Source organism: Idiotropiscis lumnitzeri, chromosome 5 (genome assembly GCF_059441095.1).
Source record: "Idiotropiscis lumnitzeri isolate Australia: NSW breed Sydney's pygmy pipehorse chromosome 5, RoL_Ilum_1.0, whole genome shotgun sequence".
Classification (NCBI taxonomy): domain Eukaryota; kingdom Metazoa; phylum Chordata; class Actinopteri; order Syngnathiformes; family Syngnathidae; genus Idiotropiscis; species Idiotropiscis lumnitzeri.
In genome coordinates this window covers 7,664,801-7,689,438 of record NC_142395.1, presented here as the reverse complement: position 1 = coordinate 7,689,438, position 24,638 = coordinate 7,664,801, and the positions used below count along the sequence as shown (strand labels likewise).

Below are 24,638 nucleotides of genomic sequence, written 5' to 3'. Positions count from 1 at the left end.
CAAAGGATACAGAAACAAAAAAGGAATCGGGTATGAGTGTTGAAATATCCTGGATGAAGCCTTGGCTGTCTGCCAGCTTTATAGCCCATGAGTAGCCATCACGCTAGTTTACAAACAACATGCTTATCATTTATGAAAATGTGCCAATCAAGAGAAAGAAAAAAGGTGAAAGGAGGAGACGGACGGAGACGGAGATGTCGGGGAAAAGGTGGCGAATGTTGAAGGGACTAAATGGAGCTGGGAAAGTGAAGAGGGATACTGAGAAAAGGATGTGGCTGTTTGAAGGAGCAAGACATCAGAGGCGGGACCTTTGATGGCCTTAAAAAGACAGAGGGAGAGGATGTCATGTCCGATCATGTCGTCAGTTTGTCCTGCGAGCGGAAGAGGAAGTGACCGGTCAGTTGCGTATTGTTTATCTGTAGTTTGTACTGTCTAAACTCTGAATTTGGAGCGTTTGTTGGGGGGGAAGCCTTAAACGATGCAGGCTTTCATCCTATAAGTGGGAGCTCAATACAGAGACCGTATTACCAGTGGGATTTTCTAGGCTTTATATCTTTTTTTTTTTTTTTTTTTAAACCTTTGTTAAACAAGGGTGATTCAATCTGCATATTGCAACTATCTAATCTTCCTTGGAGGAAAGTGAGAAGTGAGGAAATGGACAAAGACTTAATTCGCACTCATCAGTCCATGAAGGGTCGCTGCCCAGAGACTGTCTGACTGGAGATGGTGCCCCCAACCTGCCAGAAGAGGCGGCACACGTGTGGAGGCGCGTGGCCACTCAAAGAGGCCAAAGATCGTCGACGGGCAACTTTTAGCGGGGAATTTTATCGTGAACTATAGCGTCCTCTGAATCTAGGCTGACAAGGATTTTATTTTCTTATTTAGTTTTGAAAAGCAGGTTATTGTGTCTGGCATGCAGACAATATTAAGCCAACGTATGTGGTTAGGAAACACTAACATGCGCTCAAAGTGATTTAATGACAGACGTTTATTTGTTGGTGTTATTCTGTTTCTATTAGCTAGTTGCCGATGTATAATAGCACAGTACTGCCTTTGTTCCCTGCACTTGATATGATAATGTGATACACTAACATCCAAATCGACACGACTCAAGCGCCACGGCGGCGATTTGGAGTCTGAACAAAGCAAGCTTGCTGCTCTGCTGTCATTGGGGCCGTTCGATCCTCCACCACATCCCTTTTGGCGTTGCGTCCGTCAACTGTGTGCCGAATCAGACCACACAGTTTAAGGACCAAACCGGTTTTTGCATGCATGGGCCCCTTCATGTTTTTTTTTTTTTTTTTACTTCACCTTGAGTTCATGCCGTTGGACAACAAAGTTTCAAACTGTTGTGTACTTGCGGTGGCGTTCCTTCATGTATTATGAAGCAATATAGCCCCTCATATGTCTAAAGTGCAGCGTGTGTCATTGTGGTGAATTTTACTTCAAAGGGGTCTTATTGTGCCTTTGATAGGCCTGTTGTGAGGCCACATGGATGTCAAGTCGGTCCTCCACACATGCATGTGCGCTATAGCCGGTGTGTGTGATGATGATGCAGATTACGTTTCAGTGTTAATGACTCCTCGGCATTAAGGGCCCTTCGTTTGTTCACCTGCAAGCTTCCACCCAGGCTCGAATGTGACATGCTTGATGTGCTTTTGTAAGCAATGTCACTTCATATATGAGCAGGCAGCATCTTGATCCCGTGTCCTTTACCATATGATTCAGTACTTAGATACTCTTATTTATTCTTTTTTTTTCTCTTCATTATTGTTGCAGAGGTCATACTTTTACTCAGTTAGGTTTATTATTATTTAATGTACAACATGTATTAACAAGTTATGGCTGGTAACCATACAGACATCTCAGATATTAACATTTTTTAATTGATGTTTTTATGTTGCTCTATAATCATGTTTGCATCCTTCAGTCTAATATAAAGATTTTTTTTTTTCCACGTGAAGCTTTGGTGTTCGAGTGCAGCTGAGAGCGCAGACGCCCACTACTCGCACGTCAATGTACAGTACATGTTCAGTCACACGCGAGCCTGAGGAGAGGTCAGGAACATAATCTCACTACATACATTATATACACTAAGTATTCACATTGCTTCACTTTTCTCAGATTTCTCCTCAAAATTCTAATCACAGCACCCTGTAATGGCAACAACAACAAAAACACACATATAGGATATATTATGATGACATAAGTCTTCACAGCCTTGTGGGCACTGGCTCGGGCCTTCAAAGGTATTCCCAACATTGTCCTGAGGCCGCTGCTTTATGTCTTGGTGTGTTCCCTGGGAATTGGCCGACTAAAAGATGAACTGTCATCCGAGTCAGAAATCAAAAACACTCCAGAGCACATTTTCACCCGAGCTGGGCAATCCTGACTAGTTTCCGAATGTGATGCTGCCACCACGTTGGGATGCTATTGGTCAGGTGCTGAGCGGAGCCTGAAACTTTCACGAACGCACCAATCTGTCATTCAGCAATGTTTCGACATGATTTGATTTACAGTCTGCCAATAAATGTAGTCCTTCGACCTGCATTTATCATTCTTTGCCATTAACCTCGCGTATTATCGGCGGGTGGCGTGATCGTTTCCCAACCTAGTGGTTGTGGCTTCGGTCCCTGGCCATTGTGACCATGTTGTCGTGTCCTTGCGCGAGATACTGAACCCTCAGTTGATCCTGATGGTAGATGAGGTAAAAGTGTGAAGCGCTTTTTTACCAAAGGTAGAAAGGCATACGTTTGTGGCCTGAATCTAAAACTAAATTCATCATTTCAAGCTTTTTTGCATGTTTTTGTGCGTGAAAATTCCTCTCTGTTGTAAACAAATACTAAACGACGGTGTATTTGAAACAGACAAATGTTCTGCCATATATGTGGTTGTTAATGTTTAGGGACCCAAAAATAAGTTATGTTATTCATTCGATATTTTTTTACTAATAAGTGACTGATTAACTGGTTATCTGAATCTTTTTCTGCCGTGTGCTTCGACAACAATCGTCCATATCAGTCAGACCGAGTGTGTAAAACGCTTCCCGACGATACTACCCTTTTGAAAATGCGCTAAACATAAAGATCTCTCACCTATAAACCGCGGCATATTTGTTGAGATGCATCATACAAGTAAACCTGAACTGGTAAATATGCAGATTACAACTCGTATACTTGAGTCTGTCATCTCGAATGAATTCCGATTCACTATCATACGCACGGTGTATGAAAAGAAAATTGGCTGATACGCATGAGTCATAAAACCGACGATCTTTTTGTGTATCCGCTCAACTTGTGCTCAGAGGAACACCATTTCTCCGCATATACGCGCGAATGAGGCCCAGGATGTCTGTCGTCCATTTTACATAGTTCAGTTTTGGTCTCATCCGACCAAAGAATGTTGTCTCTCATGGTCTTTGGGTGCCTTTACTTTTGTGAGCCTTTTACTAAGGAGGAGGTTCCATCTAGCCATTTCTTCTTAGTATTCGGGCTGACCATTTGGTTTTTGGTCACGTCTCTGACAAAGGCACTTTTCACCTGGTTTCATGTCAAAGGCTGTGAATACTTATGTACACGTAATCTCTTAAGTTTTACATTATGTGCTGTTGCGTGGAATGAGGCTCGAACATAACAAAATGCAAAATGTGCGAAAATTGAAGTGCTGTGAATACTTTTTGCAAGCATTGCGTTTGTTTTACTTCTTGAGGTTGCACCCCCAGCGATAATTTTTTGTGTTTCTGTTTATGTGGTTTCCCCTTGAAGGCGACCGTAACTCTGATTTGGCCTGCCATGAAAATCAGTTTGACACCCTTTCCTGAACATTTGATTTGGAGATTCCACTGTTAGAGCTTTGGCAGTACACAGTTAAAGTAGCAGTTATGGAACATTTCATGGTCATCAAGGAACAGAAATACATTTTTTTTCACTGTCCAACAATCCTAAAACTGACTGTCACCAAATTGTTTTATGTGAATGTGATATAGAATGTGAATTAGTGACTAAGAAATTTGAGTTAATGTCTTACCTTTATAAAAGTGGAGAGATGAAAGTCCCTAGAACTGCACCACAATCTAATATGTTATGTAACGGGTTCAAAATGGAGAAAAAAAATCATTTTTAAACGTTATATTCTGCCTGAAGCTGGCTGGGATAGGCTACAGGATAAGTGGTTTGGATAATGGATGGATGGAGTCATTTTATTGTTTCAATATCTCACACCTGGCGGGGAAAAAAACGTATTGAGGAAATAAAGGGACAACATTATGCCTTTTCACTGGCGTTCGTTTTTTTATTTTGTTTGTTTCTCCCTTATCTTTTCTTTTTACGTCGCTTTGTGTGAAGGTCTGCATTTTGAACGTGGCTGAGATTGGGCGGTGGAGCATTCACATCTTCATACCAAATAGCGACTTAAAAGTTCTGCGTGGGCTGCAGTCGTAGCAGTTAGTGTTATTCCAAAAGTATTTGTGTACTTTCAACTCAAGACATTTACAATATGCTGTTTTGTATTTTGGGATTTGTTTTAGTTTCTGCATTTTAGATGCATTTTATTTTTTGTGTTTATTTAGTTGTTTTTTTTTTTTCTTTTTGCAAATTGAGCTGCATCTAAATGTGTAACAAATTTCTACCGCTTGACTGTGCTCCTTTATCGCGTTTATAGTTTAATTTTGATCAAAGAGCCGATGTCCTGTATTGACTGCAGGCTTGCGTATATATTTGACGAAAGAGTATTGTTGTTTATTATCAAAAAAGAAAAGACATGCGAAAAAGGCCAAAAAAAGAGGAAAATGCAGAAAAAGACAAATCAGTAATTTATCTTTTAAACCTGCATGCAGAAGGCTGAGAGTCATATTTAGAATAACAAATGGCAGTGCCTTTTTTTGTACTCCAGACATTTACCCCTAATGTAAATGTTTTGTTTTTTGTTGTTTTGTTTTGGGTGTTTTTTTGTATGAACGTTAAAAACATCTAAGAGCAAACCAGTGACAGCTGTGCTGGGGCTTGTTCACACTGCAGATTCATTTATTTCGTAGTCTATTTCTCATGCTTAATGCCACCCTGTAGAATTCACTTCTCCAGCCATCTTTTTAATTGGTGCGACTGGATATATGTGGCTCAAAGTCAGCTTTTTAGTTTTTAAAATATTGCTCATGAGGAGAACTAGTAACTTTTATTGCATTATATCAACACAAGAAACACTTCCTAGACTTTTGATTGGTCAAATGCAGGAGTCATTCCGCAAACATCCTCTTGTATTATGAGATGAACTCTAACTGGAACCTCGCCGTGTGAACTCAGCCAATCAGCCGTCTTCACTTGGTGTCGCCATGTTACGCACACGGACGTATATATGACTGGATTATCAATCTTGCGTTTCCACTGTTACTTCTGTTATCGTTTTGCTGAAGACACTGTTATCAGTGCGTGTTTTATGCGAGGATCGATGAATGACATGTAACGAGAGCCTCTCAAAGAACCACCTTCACTGTTTGCAGCTACTATCAGAATATATCATCTCAGTATTGTGAATTGTGATTTACAGATGTTAGGTTTACATTGCCCAGCAATACGGAAAATAATGTGGAAACGTGAAATAAATGTATTCAAATTCAGTGCACTTAATATCTGTCAACATAAGATGGCCGCTGTTGGTTTCACTTTTGGCGGCCGGTAAGCGGTATTGTTAGTCCATTCATGTATATGTCCGTGGTTATGCCCGCCTTTCCACTTCCTGTTCTCTATAGGTACTTCCTTGAAGTTCAGAATTATTCTGGTCTATACAGTTTATATATATACCTGTACTTGTGTGTGTGTGTGCGTGTGTGAGCAAGAGAAAGAGAGAGAATGGGCAAGTTTGTGTATGAATGCATTCAATTGCTTTTCATTGTCTTGCTGTAATTTGTTGAGACATACCAGAATGCTGTGACTTGGCATGCCCCGCTATCCATAAAAAAAAAAAAAAAAGTTATTAAGATTTCTAGTTTGTCTGTGTGGTTCTGTTAGTGCCGAACATGTTTGTCATGGCCTATCAGTAGACGACATTGCCAAAAAGGATATTTTGCTGAGGAAATTACAAACATGAGAAAGACATATCGTTACGGTTCGCTGGAATAATCCGACTATAAACTTGTCAAGGGACTGAAGGAATCTTTACCTTAATGTAGTGCCAGAAGTATTTGGACAATGACAAATTGTTTAGGATTTAGCATTTCATACCAAAAATAAAATCGGATCAAAGTGTGGATGTTTAGCTTTATTTTTCAAAGGTTTCCCATAAATATGGTATTTACTGTTCAGGAATTGCAGACAATTTTGAGAAATTTACTTTTTTTCTTAAAAAGGTCTGGCGTTTCTTTCATGGTCAAGTCAATTTTATTTCTCTAGCCGAGCACCAGTTGACAAGAGAATGGCTCTCAAGGCACTTGACGTAAGGTGCAGTTCTCAAACCGTGCTCCTTATACAATCAATGATCAAAATAGCACAGGTGAATATGAACAGACAATAATGCCATAAACCTCAGAAGTTAGTCAAACTAGTGAGCTGATTCCATCAACAGTTGGAAATGCCCCTGCCGTACGACTCCCTCCTCCATGTTTGACCACTGATGTGGTATGCTTTGGATTCGAAGATATTCCTTCTGCATTCATCAATTCAATTCTGTTCCACAGGGGGGTTATTTTGTACCTTCTGCCATCGACTGGAAGACAATTTAATTGTTCTGCCTGTCATTATACGTTGCTGGCTGGCCGGAATGCTAGACGAATAGAGAGAGACATTATTTATAACAAAGAAATATTTTCTTTTTTATTAATTTTTCACTGCACAATAGTTACCAATCACTGGTGTAGACACACAAAAAGGTAACTGTCACTTTCCAAATACTTCTGGACCAAAGTGTGAAAAGAACTGTACCCTTCTTGGCCTCCGTTCAATAGATCACTTTAACACGAAAAAAATAATTAACTGAAGCTCAGTAAATTTTATACAATCATGCAAAAGATGATTTCAAAGCTCTTCCAAACTTTTCTGCATCCAAAATGATCAAGTAATGTTTATTTCAAGACAGTCAGATAGAATTTATTTTATTACACTGAATGAACAAATATTTGTCTACTGCTGTGCATTTCTTAGTGACCCCATTGGCTTAAAAGACAATTTCATATCACCCGAGCTTGAAGGGCAAGACCAGAGCCTCTTCTTACTGTTGTCACAAAAAAAATGTAATTATTTTTGATAAAGAAGTGCAAATAAACATGTACATAAAGTGACAAGAATGGTGAAGGAGCCATCTTCCCTCTCAACAAGGCCACACATAAATGAGCCACGCTCGCAACTCCAGACACAATAAACACAATAGCCACACAAGAATTCATTTGTGAGCCAAATGCAAGACACAATTCAACTTTTACCACCAACTCAGCAGACAAAACATTGACATGTGCTGGCACAAGAACACACACACACATACACACATGTACACTTTTGATGATAAGCATGTCCCAATCAGCGACACGATTGAGACGAGTTGGCACATAAGGACCGGACCGTCCATAAGACAATAAAAATAATGATTATAATTCATACATTTCAAAGTAATGTTTCTGTGTATCATCAATCAATTTTCTATGCTGTTGAGCTCGAGTCTTTCCCAATTGACTGACCATTCACGTTCACATCTGTGAGCAGGAGTCAGAAGTCGCCAATTCATTGAGCATAAAAGTTTTTGGAATGGGTAGAGACGTGCTGTCCTATGCGGTCCATCTGTCCTTCCCTTTTCTACACTGCTTGACCTCATTAGGGTTGCGACTCGCATGTGAGTTTGAAGCGCGGTTCATCCTGGAATGGTCGCCGGCCAATCATGGGGCACAAATAGACTTGTATCAACAATGCGGGCTGGACTACCCGTAGAACGTGCAAATGCCTGGCAACCAGACTAGGGTGCACCCCGCCTCGCCCTCTGCACCTCTGAGGACGCTAAAGCACTATGCATAATGGATGGACATGTATAAATCCATCTGTATTCATATTCCTATTGTATTTCCTACTAACTTTATCGTCCTGTATATAAGAATTTCACTAATAAATTAAATATGTTAAAAAAATATTAACCATTTTCTTGTGGATTACTCAGCCTCTGAACTGGAGTTTTGACGCAGACACTATGTCTGATGCTGTAAAGTAAGTGGTTCCTTCTTCTGGTGGATAACATGATAACAAAACACGCACACGCGCACGCAGGTGCACGCCCTGGTAACAGATGGAGGAGGAACTTCAGCACCTGACCAACGTCAGAAACTCGTCACGAGTTTTGGGGTCTTCTCTAAAGACGCCCAACATGGTGCTGGTGATGGTCTTGCTGTTCATCTTTTGGACACCTCGCATCACCATGCACATGTGACTGTGGACACAAAGAGGTGACGTTTAATGTTATGGTGACGGTTGCAAATATTGATTATCATACATAACATTACCTAACACAAAATAGAGCAAATATGTGCAAGTGTGATGGTGCGGTGTTACCTTGAGCTATCAACTTGTCTCAGCTCTTTGCAGAGGATAAAGAATATACTGTATGACTTTGAGTATTGCTATATTAAATGCGTCCAAATGTACACACTATCCCCTCACACCCATTTTGTGGACAAAAAAAAAATGAGTGCACTTAATATTATTTGCAATGCATTTGGAAAAGTAGATCACGCAACAGAATACTGTAGACCACAATGCATTGTGAGCAGGAGAACAAAATGGCCCGAGCGAGCAACAGGCAAACATTAAAGCGATCCAACCAATTCATTTTATCCACACGAGGGTCGCAGACCTGCTGGAGCCTATCCCAGCTGTTTTTGGGCATAGGCGGGGTACACCCCGAATTGGTTGCCAGCCAATCGTAGGGCACACAAAGATGAACAACCATCCGCGCTCACATTCACACCTATGGGCAATTTCAAGTGTTCAATCAACCTGCCATCCATGTTTTTGGGATGTGGGAGGAAACCGGAGTACCCGGACAAAACCCATGCAGGCGCGGGGGAACATGCAAACACCACACAGGAAGGCCGAACCCGGAATTGAACCCTGCACTTTAAAAAAAAATAAAAATACTGTTCACTATTTGCCAAAGGTATAGAAAATGGATAGATGATGGTGGAGGATGTTCAAATGTTACTTAAGTCATTGCTTGTCTAGTTAATAAATGTTGGACTGTCCAAATAGGTTATTCATTGAGCGCTTTACGTGTGCGTACGTAGCTTCGATGATAACGCCGACCCCGGTGGGGTGCAGGGCTTCAGTGATGGCCATGGCGATTTGCTTGGTCAACCTCTCCTGAACTGTGAACAAACAACATGGATGAACTCTGGACACAATGGCTGCAAACGAAAGGTTTCAGATGTACCTTGTAGTCTGCGGCTGTAGATCTCCACAATCCTGAGGAAAGACAAAGTTTGGGAAGTGAAGGCTAATGTACTCTTTTTTTTCTTTATCATAAATTGATACATTCAATATTTTACCGAAAACTGATGTTCGATATACGTATAGCCCGTGACACGAAAGAAGTTAATAATAACCAACGTGCGCGTGTATGAAGGCAGAGCGGCAAACGTGAAGCTGTCATTTTCTTTAATAGCCAGCAGATGGCGACATTTGTGCTTGTAAAGAGATGCCGGCGCTTCCGTTTTGATGAATCATCCCAGTTGTAGTTTAAGTACGTAAACGGACCATTTCCGAAGGTTTGGGAACAGTGGGCGCCAGTACTCCAATTTACCCATAACCCACTGGCAGCAGCACTTAACAGTACACATTTCTCCCATTTGCACACTTGCTCTGGTGGTTGTCGACCAATGTTTGAGCTGTGGACTTGTATTGTGCGTGCGTCTTCAATTTATTTTTTTCCTCTTTTTGACTTCGTTTATAGTTGCAATGTTACACCAATTTGCCGAAGGACTCCGGGTGGAAATTAGTTTACGGCTATAGGTGTAATTTGCATTACACAGAATAATCTGCTTTTTTATTTTTTTTATCTATCTGGACCTCGCTGCCACTTACTGTCGTCTGAAAATTATATAATGTCGCCTGAGGGCTCAGCTGTTTTCGGGCTCTGGTCATGTTATGTTCACGGGCTGAGCCCTGAAGCACCGTGACATCATTTTCAGGCGACAGCAAGTGGCAGAAAAAGGCAACATGGAAGCCCCTTAAAATGCATTTTAAAAAATGGGTGGTTTATGTTGCTCAACTCTTGTTCCACAAATTCAGTATTAATAAAAATGAATTAAAAAATAAATAAGGAAACACTCAACTCTGCTATGAATAGTTTTTGAGAAATTCATCACAATGCCTTAACTGTGCATAAATAATCCATCTATTTTCGCTTATGTTGAATAGGGTTGCAGGTGAGCTGAAGTCTATCCCAGCTGACTTCAGGTAAAAGGTGGGATACATCCTGGATTGGTCTCGAGCCTTTCAAAAGTCACAAGTAGACAAACAGCTATTCACACCCAATTTGGAGGCTTCGATGAGCCCAACAAGCTCAATTTTAGATGAGGAATCAAGTGTGATTCTCACCATAGAACTGGAAATGGAGCAACTCTCAGAAACGTTTGGCTGCTCAGTATGAAATGGGCAAGACAAGAAAATATCATGAGGCTCGACAAATTGAAGCAGTTGTTTTCTAACACCACAAGGTGACAGTATTGCTCTGCAAACAACTTCATGTTCTCTCGCCGTTATGTTGGGCAACAATATTTTATTGATTCTCCAGTGCTTCGCTTCTTTTAAGGCTGAAAATGAGAATGTTCTGATCTTCCTAAACACAATGAATGAAAATTTTATGAAGACAGTATGAGACGGAGATGAATTAATTCATATTATTTTGTACGAGTTTTGAAATGAGAACAAGTTGGAAATCAACCAACCACGAATTGAAGGTAAGCCATTGTACAGATGATGCAGTTGTGAGTTGAAAGGGTTCAAATGAACAGATCTGCAGAAGCATCCTGCTGTTGCCCTTTGACCTGCTGACTTTCTCAGTAAGCGCACCACTTTGGACATTGAATAGCTTGGCACCTTCAGAAAAATGCCACAAGAACAAACTGGCTGCAGTGTGTTGAAAAGAAAGTAAATGTGCATATAAATACGGTATATGTGGCTGCAAGAGATTTTTTTCCAGTTTCTGAATTTATTACAAATTGTGGAAGGGTCTACACTAGGACTGTCGAACATACGGCCCGCGAGAAGATTTGGTGAAGTATCAAAATAATTACAGCCCAACTGTACACACAGCGACCTTAATTTAATAGACATTTACCATAACCGCGCATATTTTAATATTTATAGCTAAATCCAATGTGTTAATCTGTAAGCCTTTCATTCAAAATGTTATTCTTGTTATTCACAAGCATTACTCAGAAGAGTAGAGCCAATTGAACAAGGAATTAGCCTGGTTGTGACTATTTAAAACACAACCATAAATCCTGGTTTTATTGGCGTGGGGGACACAAATATGACACATTCAACCACTGGAAACCGCAGGACAGCATGCAAATATCGATAATCTGTGTAGTATTGATGGTAATTGTTTTATGTTACTGATCATGATTTTACTGGTCCGGCCCACTCTGTAAATAGTTTTCCTCCATGCGGCCACTGGGCTAAAATGAGTTTGACACCCCTGGTCAACACCTTTTTTGGCTGGTCAACCAGAATCAATAATCAACACAGAATTCATATTTTTAGGTTCGAATCTGCACCCACTGCGTGTGAATCTGTATTTACGTGTGTGTACGTCCATGTGTTTCCTGAGCTGTGTTTAATTGATCATGTTCGATGGGTGTGTATTTAAGAGGATTATTAGACTGCATACCAAGTGTGTACAAGTGCAGACCTGATCCCACTGACCCCAATACCTTAAGGCTTAGAATACTAAAACCACTTACTGATAGTCTTGGCCCACACACAAAGGAACACGCACACAAATGTTCTCACCTGGCCAGCTTGCTGAGACCCAGGACCCGCTTGTTGGGGAGGTAACCGATGTGAACCTGCACAAAAGCAACAAATCCATTTCAAATGAAACAATGTCCCTGGAGGCAACGTGGCACGTCAACAACACAGAATTAGCCATATCAGATTTGGACAACTTGTACCAAGTTTGTATTGATTGCATCAATATGAAGTTTTGTTGAACTTCCAATACATCTCAGTAAGCTTAATAAATACATGTAAACGGAATAAGGGATGGCTAATGCTTGAAATTAACATTAAAGTTTGACATTATACGCTGGCCAAATTAGAGCATGTACATAATTTAATTTTAATGATTTTTTTTAGCAGTTAAGCATTGGCAATTGGTCTTGGATATCTGCTTGCAAGCAGGGCTCATTTGGGCAAATTTTCTTGTAAGAGTACATCCAGGAGAACATGACCTGGAATTCTCAGAAAATGGCCGAGTATCCTGTCAAATTCCTGATACGGGTCTTTGAGACTTTTCCGTGCAACTTGTTACGATGACACGTTCGCAAAATTGAAGCACAGGCAACCAATGATTAAGCCTTGACTCCGATCTTTGCTCCCTGTGTGCTCTTTTAGTCAACAAGTGACTGTCCTCGAGTGTTTCTGACGTCATCCTGTGGTCAATCTATCTGCTTGCATGATAACGTAATAATATGCTTTCTTAACGTAGTTTGGGGAAAATGTCCATACAGACTAGAAGGATGACAAAGACAGAGAAGCTGAACAGTCAAGGAAAGACGAGATGGGGAATCGCTGCCTTCAAGTGCTGCAGGCTCTAATTCTGAAACACACACACGCACACACATGCTCCATCCAAATGTCAAACGCAATTTGTGGACCAGATGAGAGAAAGGGCAGCTGCTCGAGCGTGCAAAGAGCTCTTTTCCTTGTCTTTACTCCGTTTCTAGCCTTCCCTTTCTAGCCAGCTGCAGAAGACTGATAGTGTGGCATCAAACATCTGGGAAGGCTACACTACCTTTTATGCGGATCGTTGTTACACTTGTGAGTGTGTGAGTGTTTGAGACCGAGAGACCGCAAGAAAATTTATGAAATTCAAAGAAAGCTAAGAATCAAAGCATTTTTGTTTGAAACAAACAAAGTTGACGAAGCTAACTAAATGCAAATTTATATTGTCCACTAGAGGGCAGCAGAAAAACTGCAAAACGTAACAAAAATCCATTCACGCTTGCATCCAGTCTTGAGTAGGAACTGAATGCTTGCCGCCTGCCTCACTTCCCACGATAAGTGTTATTTTGTATTATTATTTTTTTAAAGACCAATATTAAAACAGCCCTGTGAAATGTTAGCAATGCTGTCTCACACAAGGAAGGCTGTGAGTTGAGTTGTGAGTGCAATGTCAATACATGAGTATAAAGTAAGTTGCGACGGTCCATTGGCCTTTTTAATTATTTTGCTAATCGACTAACTACCAACACTAGTCGCAATTAGTTGACTAATCGGGTCAAATGTAAATCACGGCATATCGCATCTCACCAGCAAGCAGCTGTCCTTATAATACAATGTTAAGGTCCATGCTGATAAATAATACAATATATTTAAGTTGATAGTACATTCCACTTTGATTAAACTTTGTAACTTGTACCAGCATTCCTTACATCAGTCACAATGTGCTTCCTTTTTTTTGTCGAGTATCCCCATCGTGCTGCCATGAAAGGCAAGTTTGCATCGTATTACTGTAAGTAATTTTGGTGAAATGTGCCATGACTTTTAGACTTTACATCCCGGATCTTGCCAGTCCTAGAGTCAGCACTGTGATTCTAGGGAAATAAAGCAATAACTGGGGGTCGAGTATGTAACCAAATGACAAATGGAATAGACTTTCCTCCGATGACGCTTTACAGCCACTGGTATGATAAAAAAGGAGAAGCAGGAGGAGGCGTGCCATTTCCTGTCATGAGTCACTGAATGCAGACACAGTTGAGAATGGATGGATTAGCAACAAGCTTTCTAGACACAACCACCTGATGGCACACACACACACACACAGGCAGAAGACGCTTTGTCTTAGAGTGTGTGTTTCACTGATGTCACCAGAGGATGTTAACACCATTTGGGCAAAATTAAATCAGATGCCACCCTCATTGTCTTAATCAACATGCACCTGCGGGAAAGATGGGGGCGGGGGATAGAGGTGAATAAATAAACATAAAAAGGGAAGAATTACCAATCAGGTTTGAGTTGCAGAGTAATGGCGTCAAAGTGGTTGGCCAGGGGGTGGAAGCGAGACCAAAAAGGAAGATAAATTGATTTGAGCTAATCAGATGCGTCATCATGTTGTCTGTTTTAAACAAGATAATGGCTGACTGGCTTTGTGAAGAGCAAAATAGCATTGACATATTTATTCTACGTTAGTTCTCATTAATTCATATTATTCAAGTAAATATCTGTTACAAGCGTTTATTTTTTTCAATTTCTCTGACATCAAGTACCAGTCTGCGTGTGTGTGCGTGTAGGGGTGTGTGCGTGTGTGTGTTTTTGCACATAAGCTTGCATCTGTGTGCGTATGTAATTCCATCGCTCACCCTGCCAATGATGGGCACCAGGTGATGTTCGCACATGGAGAACACATCAATGTCTTTGACAATAACCATCTCATCGTGATCCTCATCGAAGATAGCATCATTCAGCACATCTAAACACAAAAACACAGCACACATTACATTATTGTCTTTTCAAATTGACATTTTAAAGAAATTAGTGGTGTTGTAGACAACCAGCCATCTTTTCAACCATCTTCTTAATATTTCAATAAAACACTGGACAACAAATATTTTTTTACTCAAAGATGCAATTAAATTTCTTTAGATTATTTTGTTTTTGCATACACTGCTGTAGCTTTATTACTTTTTTTTTTCTTTTCTATTTTTTGTTGGTCACCGGTGTTCAATAAAGCGCTTTTATCGTTTTGTGACGACAGACGTCTCTCAGACATACCATGTCAGGTTTTAATTTCCTGACTGGCAATCAGTTAGTGGCAGCAAAGGAACAACAGGGGAGAGGGTCACCGACTTGTTGCTGCTGTTTCTCCTGCTGTTTATTTCAGAACTGTAAGGCCAGGTAAAAAGAAAATGGGGAAACAGAGTTTCTCATGGACCCCATTTTAACAATGTCTGTTAACTGTCTAATTATGTTTCTTAATGTTCCCAGGCAAGGCTTTCATCACAAACCTTTTTGGATGGGAGAGCCTGTTGTTGCTGACACTTCAATTGGCTTGCCCCCCCCCCCCCCCAAAAAAATGTGCTTTCTTTTATTATGTTGTGTAGAATCAAGTCAGCATCTTGACGAAATGTTGTTAACTAATGACATTTGTGGTGCCGCCCACTCTCCAAAATAACAATAAACCGAACTTTGTGGCTGGTCTGCTTTCTCGAAATGTTATAATGTTAGCACAGAAGCTCCAATCGCTAATCATGATCGTGTTTTTGTTAATTGAGTATTAGTTTAGGGACGGAAACTGCAAAGGAAAAGCAATCCTGACGGTGAAGGTTGCCACTGGCTTGAAACTGTAATACACCGGTAATTGTGTTTCCAGTGTATTCTTGTCAAGCACCAGAACAAGCGGCTGCTAATAACACCTAGTTAGTACCAAGTTTAGCACAGCTAAAATAAAGCCTGCATGATGGATAATGTAGGATTCTTGAGGTGCGTGCATCTTACCAAATGCCAGACAAACTTACAAATCAATTCAAAATATAAAGATCACAAACAAGGTTTGGAGGCAAAAACCTTTTCATTGTGTGCATCTCTAGGATATTGCGTATTGGACAATAGTTGCATGGATAAATCCCTTGCAAGTACGATATACACACACACACACACGCACACACACGCAAACACCCTGGAGGATAGGATGGTTAAGTCAAGCTTACCCAAATGGCGAGTAGCTGGTGAGAACTGTCAGCTTAGATGAAAGGTTGACAAGTGGAGGGCGCACATCAGGTAATGACAGTTTCACACGTCATCGCTTAATATATTTATCAGTATCCCGCCGAGAACAAGATGTTCAAACACTTCTGTACATCCTTCGTCATACGGAGTTCAGTTTCAAATTCGAAAATCATTGTGTGTGAAGGATTTAAGATGCCTGATTTGCACCCCAAGCACACTATTGATGGCACTGCAATGACACAGTTTGACCTTCTGCTCAATTTCGCACCCATCTGACCATTATTCGAATCAATCAAATCCATACCGCATATCCACTTTATTCCTAAACCCCATGAGCCTTTGCTTGAATTAGGTGCACAACTCCTGGTGTAGTGCAACTGTCAGTTTGTTTACAGGGAAACAGTTTGTGCTACTCCACTTTCTATGACAGTACAACTTTAAGAATGTGGAAAACATTTCAGTCCCACATCCTGGCAGTGGCGGGCCGTGCACGTCACACCTGGGCCTTCAGTGAAGTCCTACTTTGTCCTACTTCAATAAATCCCCCTCAAAATACTGTCATTTATGACACCATGGCTGGAGAAATAATATACAGACGAACACTTACACACTACTGAGTGTTGCACAACCAAGCTTCTTCTTGAAAGGTCCGTCTTGAAAATGGCCTCGCAGGTGTGTCTTCAATTAAATCCACACTTTTCCCTCTTTCGGCCATGGTGGTTTGAAAAAGCAAGAATATATTTTAGATTTTCGAACGGTCGCCAGTTACGTCTTTCTGGCGTGTTGATTCCGCCTCACGAGTGAGTATCCAATCACAAAACGCGTTCATCGCCTTCAGCGTAAGGCCAGCGAGAAGGCTCACTGTAACCAACTCGTGATCCGATTGGCTATCGCAACTGTCTATCAAATCTGAAAGTCCATTGACTTTGACAGAAGAGCACAATTGCATCTGAAGGCCTCCGAAAGAATAATGCGTTGCTACTGGTATTACGAAACCTGCCTGGCAACACCAGCTAGCGGAATTCTGATTGCATAAAAACTCTCCCTTGAAAATACAATGCTAGGATATAATATGACATCAATGTGAAGAATATGATCATTTTTTTCTTGATTATGTAAGGCCAGCAGAGAAGGCCTTGACGGACCGCCACTGAATCCTGGAAATGTAGCGGCATAAGTACAGTCATTTGTTTAACTACTTTCTGAACTCTGTCGCTTCAGACGTGAGGAACCTGAAAAACTCTGAGGCATATCCGTACCTACACAGTAAGAAATTTGGTCGCGTTTTGCTAAAAGAGGGTGGACACAAACGTCTTATTTAGCGTAGACATGTGCACCATTCAAGCCTCCTACTTCCCACTACTTGGTAACCACATGGGACGCTCAGTTAATAAAACGAGCGTCACATCGCTATGTCACAAAACTGCAATCAATCTTCAAAGTAGATGTGAACTTCTCTACTTAAGTCAACTTCAAACACACATATTAGAGTAATTTTCCCCAATATTTCGAATTTTTGAGCATGTCTTCCTCACCATAGATGCTCGCTATACAGCTTACTGACAAAAACGCTGACAGTCCTTAAAATCCCAAATATTGCAACGATTCGTCTAATAATTTCAGAGGTTGACAAATACTAAAGTGTTGTGTCTGCCACACACATAAAAACAATACCTGACATTATTGTGACACTGAATTTGTCTCCACTGGTGGATTGTCACAATGCAAGCACATTAGCACAAAGATCAATGCAAATGTTGCAACATGATTTTTGTCTACAAAATTAAAAGGAGCACATGTACAACGTTGAGGCGGTGGTCTTTTCAAACAACTCTCGCACTAATTTGTCTGTGGTCTTCATTCTCGAGAGGATGCAGGAAACTAGCGTTTATCTCAACAACACTCTCTCATCCGCATCCATCAACTTCTTATGCTTTTTAGTACAACCGCCAACAGTGCAAAAAGTTCCCAAACTGTGCAAAACATTTTTCAATTAGATACGATAATGAAGGAGAACCAGCCAAACACTAATACCAAAATAAATCAATTGAAATTTAACCCTGAAGGTCCATGAAATAAAATGGCGAGATTAAAAATTATTCAAATTATTATTAAATTGAAATGACAACAATAAACACATTTTCACCATAATTATGTTTTGTTAGTTATAGAAATGTAAAATGTAGTGTCTGCTAGATATTAAATATTTGTTTTTATTTTATTTCCATCACAAAGAGGTTTTTTTCAATTATAGATTTAGTTATTTTGTTCGGTGTCATTAACTCTAACTGGTTGAGTCCAGATTTTTGTTGGAAAAACAATTGTCACGTTTGAAGAACGTGAGCTTGCGCCTCCACAAGTAACTGATCGGCTCTACCAACCAAGACTCCCAGCCAAACTGCTGCTCCACTTTTGAACTAAGCCACTCAAAAAGCCACACTCTCTACTGAAGCAACACTGACTTGCCTGCACAAACTCCTTTTCACCAAAAAATTTCACAAAAATGTTAACAAACTTACATTTCACACCAAGGTATGTTACAACGTACACAGTCATTTTGAACACGCACTTGTCAGGCCTTTTCTGATGTTCTGAATATTTCGCTGAAACAATCCAATACAACTTTATCCATATTGTGCATTTTACAACAGCTCAAAGTAGCTCCTCTCCTTCCCTTTAAATGGTGCACGAAGAAATAGATACTAATTTGCTTGAGTCCTGTCCTGAAAAGTACATGTCTATTGAAACGCAACCTTCACGGGTGAAAGACATAAAATTAGCTGAAGTGTGATCACATATCTGTAAACTGAACGCTTGCAGCCCGCCTGCCACTTCTTCTCCTACATGTCCATGTGTGAGAACAAGGCACTGCCTGACCAATAATTTTGATAACAATGGTCTCAAGCAGCCCAAGAAAATATCTATTTTGATCAAACAATGGAAATAAGCTCAGACGTTGCGTCTCTGCATAGCCTTCAGTCATGCGCTGGTCAACAAGAGGATTTCTGCCCTATGCTGTGATGAAAGCTGAACCCATGACCTGGGCACGCGCATACACACACACACGTGCACATGTGAACACTGATCAAACAGTAAAGTGATTCTCACGGGAAGCCTTCACTCTTTATAAACCTGCAGCTTCCCATTCCAAACTGTTGTGTGTTCTCTGCTTTCCAATAACTCAAGAGGGAGTTTTTTGAACCAACCAATCAGGAAAAAGCAGGGTTTGAGGAGCAACATACAGTATGCATACCATCGTTATTATTTGCAGTGTTCATCCTTGGCAGATCATAAGGGAAGAAGAAATTGGTGCCTGTCACCCTACGCAATGTGCATGACGCTGTTTTTCTCACATTCTTCCATCATTTACTTGATGCGCATTCCTGCTTTTGAATTTAGCCTTATAGCTCATAAAACAATCCTCAGTACAGCTAAACTACCTCCAGATGGGTTCTAAAAGAGGTGGGTGAGGAGAGCAGCACCCCGACTTCACTTTAATGTACCAAAGTGTGGCAAAGTGAGCCCATGTGGTTCTGAAATCTCTTAAAAATTGTTACTACAGAGGATCAGGCGGGCAAGTCTACGTTACAGTGTTTGGCACCGCATTGAGCATGTTTGTGAATTTGGTGGCCTGCGCTACGGCAATCCAGGCGTTGCAGTTTATTCGATTGCATGCACCCGGTGCGCCATGCAATTTGGGATGATAGATAGATAGATAGATGTCAAACAGTTGTTACATATTTATAATCTCATCGCTGTTATTTGCTCTATTTTGGACCACAGCGTTCTGTGTTTTGAGATCAACACAATTAAAGGCCTCAAGATTACTTGTAATCAAACTAGCTTTGCAAAGGGACTGTTTTTTTTTATTCAAATATAATTTTACATTTATGTACAAACAAAATGTATTTTAGTACAAAATTTAAAACATTTATGGTTTAAAAAAATGCATTTTCATATACGGAATTACACAAATACAAAATTATACTTGAAGACAAGTAGTACAGTAGGTCTTGCCTTACTTCAATCTTTTTTAACGACTTGAAAAATGACTGCCTCCCTCTGTCAAATAAAATCGCAAAAGGAATTTATTTCAGAAAAATCACAAAACAACCCGATTGGACACATGGATGTGTAAATGTAAACATGAAAGAAAAGCAGCTGGCCCTCTGGGTGGGGAATTCAAATAAAAAAAGAATACAGATGGAAGAATAAATACGCAGGTAGTGATTTATACTCATGGCGAGAAGGAATACCAGTTGCATCGCAGCCATTCAAGTTTAAATTAACATCTCAACGCAAAGCATGCATATGTTATCTATATGTATGTATAAAATGTATTATATTGATAATATAATATATTTTGGAGGCAGTTCGAATTGCAATTAATTATAATTCATGAACTTGATTAAAATGTTTAATCATTTGATAACCCTTATATATATATATATATATATATATATATATATATATATATATATATATATATATATATATATATACATATACATATACATATACATAAGAGGTGTCAAAAAATGTGTTATTAATGGGATTAATCCAACCACATTTTAACGCCGTCAATTTTTTTTAACGAGGGATTAAGACTCATCTTGGCCTAATAAACAATGTAGTCCTATGACGTAGTGCTGACGCTTGCGAGACCGGAAAAAAACATCAAGCACGTGAAATTTAGGACACGCCTGCATGGGCTTGCTGGGCGGAGTTTTCGCCGGTTTATAGAACTAAAAGCATCATGGCGAGTGGTAATAATGATGCAAATTCAATTCTGAACGGCAAGTTTTTTTAAAAAGTTACCTAATGGTGTCATTGATAAGCGCAAAGTAATTTGTGTGTATTGCCATCGTGAACTGAACTATCATCGTAGCACATCCAATTCTCCAGCCCCCTTGTCAAAACACAGGCATGGGAGGGATTTTTTTTTTTTTTACAATGAATAAAATGTGCGTTTAACTACATGTTAACTATGAAAAACTATAAATATATATATATATATATATAAACATATATATATATATATATATATATATATATATATATATATATATATATATATATATATATATATATATGTATATATATATATATATATATATAGAGAGAGAGAGAGAGAGAGAGAGAGAGAGAGAGAGAGAGAGAGAGAGAGAGAGAGAGAGAGAGAGAGAGAGAGAGAGAGAGAGAGAGAGAGAGGGGCACGATGGCCTCACAGTAAGAGACAGCAGCGGTCGTGTGTTCGATCCCGGCTCCGGCCATCCTGTGTGGAGTTTGCATGTTCTCCCCGTGCTTGCGTGGGTTTCCTCCGGGTACTCCGGTTTCCTCCCACATTCCAAAAACATGCATGGCAGGCCGATTGAACACTCTAAATTGCCCCTAGGTATGAGTGTGAGTGCGGATGGTTGTTCGTCTCTGTGTACCCTGCAATTGGCTGGCAACCAGTTCACGGTGTCCCCCGCCTACTGCCCGAAGACAGCTGGGATAGGCCCCAGTGACCCTTGTGAGGACAAGCGGTACAGACGATGGATGGATGGATGGATATATATGTATATATATATATAGAGAGAGAGAGAGAGAGAGTATTGGTAAGAAAAAAATGCTTACAGTATCTCAATCTTTTTGGAGCAAGAAACATGGAGACGATACACATTTTTGGTTTTTGCGGGCCACATAAAATGGATGTGATAGGCCTGATTTGGCCTCCGGGCCATGAGTTTGAGACCCATGAACTAGATACATAAAAAAGAGTCAATTAAAAAGTTGAAAACCAAGAGTAGAAGCAATTGTTCAAGTACATCTTGTCCCAATAATTCAACAATTTAGTTGTTTATAAATCTTATGTAAGTAGATGATTTTCCACGAATGATGGATGGATGGATATGATTGCATTGAATGTGACGTCCAAAAGGCGTGTAAAGTTGAAATTTATAATATAATAATAATAATAATTATAATTTTCGTGTGAAAAAGTGCCAATAAAGAGAATTGATCTTTTGGTTCGCCCCACCTGTTGCCCGGATCGAAGCGACACAAACCCAAATGTCTCTCTGCGGGGCTATGGCGAGTTTAAAACTCACCGATGATATTCTCCTGGTAGCCCTTGGTGAAGAACTGCATGGCGGTGGCGGCTCTCCACGGAGTTTTGGCGAGCCCCTGTCGATGTGGGTCTTCTCCAAGCCCGCGTAAGATGGTGGTGTAGGCTGCAGCCAACGACGGGAGGCTCACCTCGTTGTCTTCCACGCTCCTGGTGTGCTCATCTTTCCAGCTCCCCGTCACCGAGGACGCCGACCGGTGCGACCCGGACTCGGCGGACGGACACTGGGAAGCACAGGGTGGCCTTTTGACCACTCCGTCAAAGTGTCCGTTGACCACCAAAGTCGTGTCCCCAGTGTCTTTTTTGTCGTTAGAAGTGAATTCAGGCTGCTTTGAGTGATCCATCACTTCTGTGGCTCTTTCTGCCTCTGCCTCTCTCTCTCTCTGTGTGTCTCTCTCTCCCTCTCTCACTATCTCTCTCTCTCGCTCTCTCGCTCGCTCTCTTGCTCTCCCTGTCTGCTGAGCACTTGTTGAGTCAAAGTGCTCCGTACAACGGCCCTGTGTTTTTTTAATGTCAGGCAACCTCTCCATATATACCTACAGATTATCCCAAGATCAATTCTTATTGGCTGTCAGGCTCCTGGTGGGCGGGGACTAGCCCATTTTATTCACTTGCGGCGTCACAACAGCTGGAGTGAACTTGTTTTGCTACGTACTACATTAAACTGAAGTAAATCTTTCGGATGATGTCCAGGGCTACCTTGACAATGTTCACTCTGTCTCAGTGGTAATCTCAATCATCCATCTATCCATTAAAGGGATTCTTGATTGACATTAACATTGGCATTTATATAATAGATTTGCATGTAAAATTGACATCAGTACTAAAACGCCCCTCCCCCAAAAAGACTGTAGTGATTTAAGTTTTCTTTGTGATGAGATTTATGACAAATTGGCATTCCCCCTTTTGGAGCTGGGCTTGATATTTTTTTCCGTTTTAGCGGTCTACGTCACAGTAGGGATGTAAGCGTTGTTCGAATTGTCAGTTCTGTTCTCTAAAAGTGTTCCCCCCTTATATAAATGAGCCATGCAGAGGTTGATCCTTTTGATATGTTGAAGTGGTAATCGGTAGGGATGTCCGCATGAATTTTGGTGCCAGCCAATTGATCACCGTTTTTTGGAGGTTATAGGCAAAGAAAATACAATAATTGCCAATGGAGAGTTTGTAATCAGTCCCTTTTGTGACTCTTGTATTACCATGGAGAAAATGGAGCGGGGGCTTAGCCATATTCTGCATAAAAAGTAGGCGTTTTTTTTAGCCGTCACTTATTTCCTAATTTCTCTTAAATGAATAGACAAAAAAGAAAATGATATCTAATATCATTATCCTTATAATATAAACTGAAAAATGGGCCATCTTATATTGCAGGGCACACAAAGTGGAACAACCATTCACACTCGGGACAATTTTTTGAATTCCATGAACCTATCATGCATGTTTGCGGAATGTGGGAGGAGGAGTATTCGGAGAAAACCCACGCAGGAACCAGACGAATATGCAAACTCCGTAAGGCCGTAGCTCGGGATCGAAACCTACACCTCTTAATTGTGAGGCGCACATGCTAACCATTCTTTCATCGTGCAACCCTTACTTGAACCCAGTGGTGTGCGGTCAAAGCCTTCAAGGTAATTCTAATAATCTCTCTCTCTCTCTCTCTCTCTCTCTCTCTCTCTCTCTCTCTCTCTCTCTCTCTCTCTCTCTCTCTCTCTCTCTCTCTCTCTCTCTCTCTCTCTCTCTCTCTCTCTCTCTCTCTCTCTCTCTCTCTCTCTCTCTCTCTCTCTCTCTCTCTCTCTCTCTCTCTCTCTCTCTCTCTCTCTCTCTCTCTATATATAGTGGTTTCTTGCACATAGCCAAATATTTGGTTGTCTATTTTGGCTGTGGTGCACTTTGTTTACCCTTATGTATCATCTTATTATTATTTGCTTTGGATCTCGCTCCATATTTACATTACATTATAAAAACAGGCTTCACTCATTTGCTCTTTCATATTTTAACAGTAATCTGCAAAGTCATCCATTCCATTATCTGAGTCACCTCTCCGCACAAAATCCGCAGGCGTGCTGCAGCCAAACCCAGCTGTCTTCTGGAAGTAGGTAGGGTCAACCGGAACTGATTCCCATCCACTATTTATCAAATTAAACACTATGAAATTTTATGATCTGACTAAATTTGAAATACCACGAATTATGCATAGATTACATAATAACCTGCTCTGTGACAATAATTCTGCAATGTAGTCCAAACTTTTCCCTCCTTCGGCTATTGTGGGTTAAAAAAAGCAAGAATATATTTTATATATTCCAACGGTCGCCGGGTAAGACTGTCTGGTGTGGATTTGTTGATTCCGCATATCGCTGTCCTCTCACAAGTGATTATCGAATCACAGGATGCATGGTCAGGGATGACAGTTTTTATTAATCAATTCGAAGGGAGATTGCCTGGCAAAAAAGGGTCAATTGCCCAGCTCTGTAAATTACAGGCAAAAAAAGTAAGAAAAGTACATATTGTAAACTGCAATTTAATTCCTAAAAAAATCTATTAGAAAATATTACGGTAAATGTTTTACAAGTTTTTACTGTATAAAAATTTTAAATACTGTTTTGTGCAACTAA

The 24,638-nt window shown here is 40.4% G+C and overlaps 2 protein-coding genes across 6 annotated transcripts in view; one reads left to right on the top strand and one right to left on the bottom strand.

Annotated features, from left to right (window-relative positions):
* The window catches only part of samd4a (sterile alpha motif domain containing 4A), a 44,985-nt gene extending 37,782 nt beyond the window's left edge, over positions 1–7,203 (top strand). For all 4 annotated transcript variants that reach the window (XM_088295950.1, XM_088295949.1, XM_088295948.1 and 1 more), the window contains one exon: positions 1–7,203. This exon is cut by the window's left edge and continues 557 nt beyond it. The gene's annotated coding sequence lies outside the window, so the exon portion shown is untranslated.
* Positions 7,038–22,426, bottom strand: gch1 (GTP cyclohydrolase 1). 2 transcript variants are annotated; one of them, XM_088295952.1, is made up of 6 exons: positions 22,010–22,426; positions 14,552–14,661; positions 11,982–12,037; positions 9,397–9,428; positions 9,237–9,331; positions 7,038–8,397 (listed from the first exon to the last, which is right to left on the bottom strand). In XM_088295952.1, the coding sequence occupies exons 1-6, from the start codon at positions 22,368–22,370 to the stop codon at positions 8,320–8,322; spliced, it is 732 nt and encodes a 243-aa protein (XP_088152078.1). In that variant the 5' UTR covers positions 22,371–22,426; the 3' UTR covers positions 7,038–8,319. The 2 variants fall into 2 exon arrangements, with proteins under 2 accessions (XP_088152078.1, XP_088152077.1); XM_088295951.1 differs by having other exon boundaries at positions 9,247–9,331.
* Between the last annotated feature and the right edge of the window lie 2,212 nt (positions 22,427–24,638).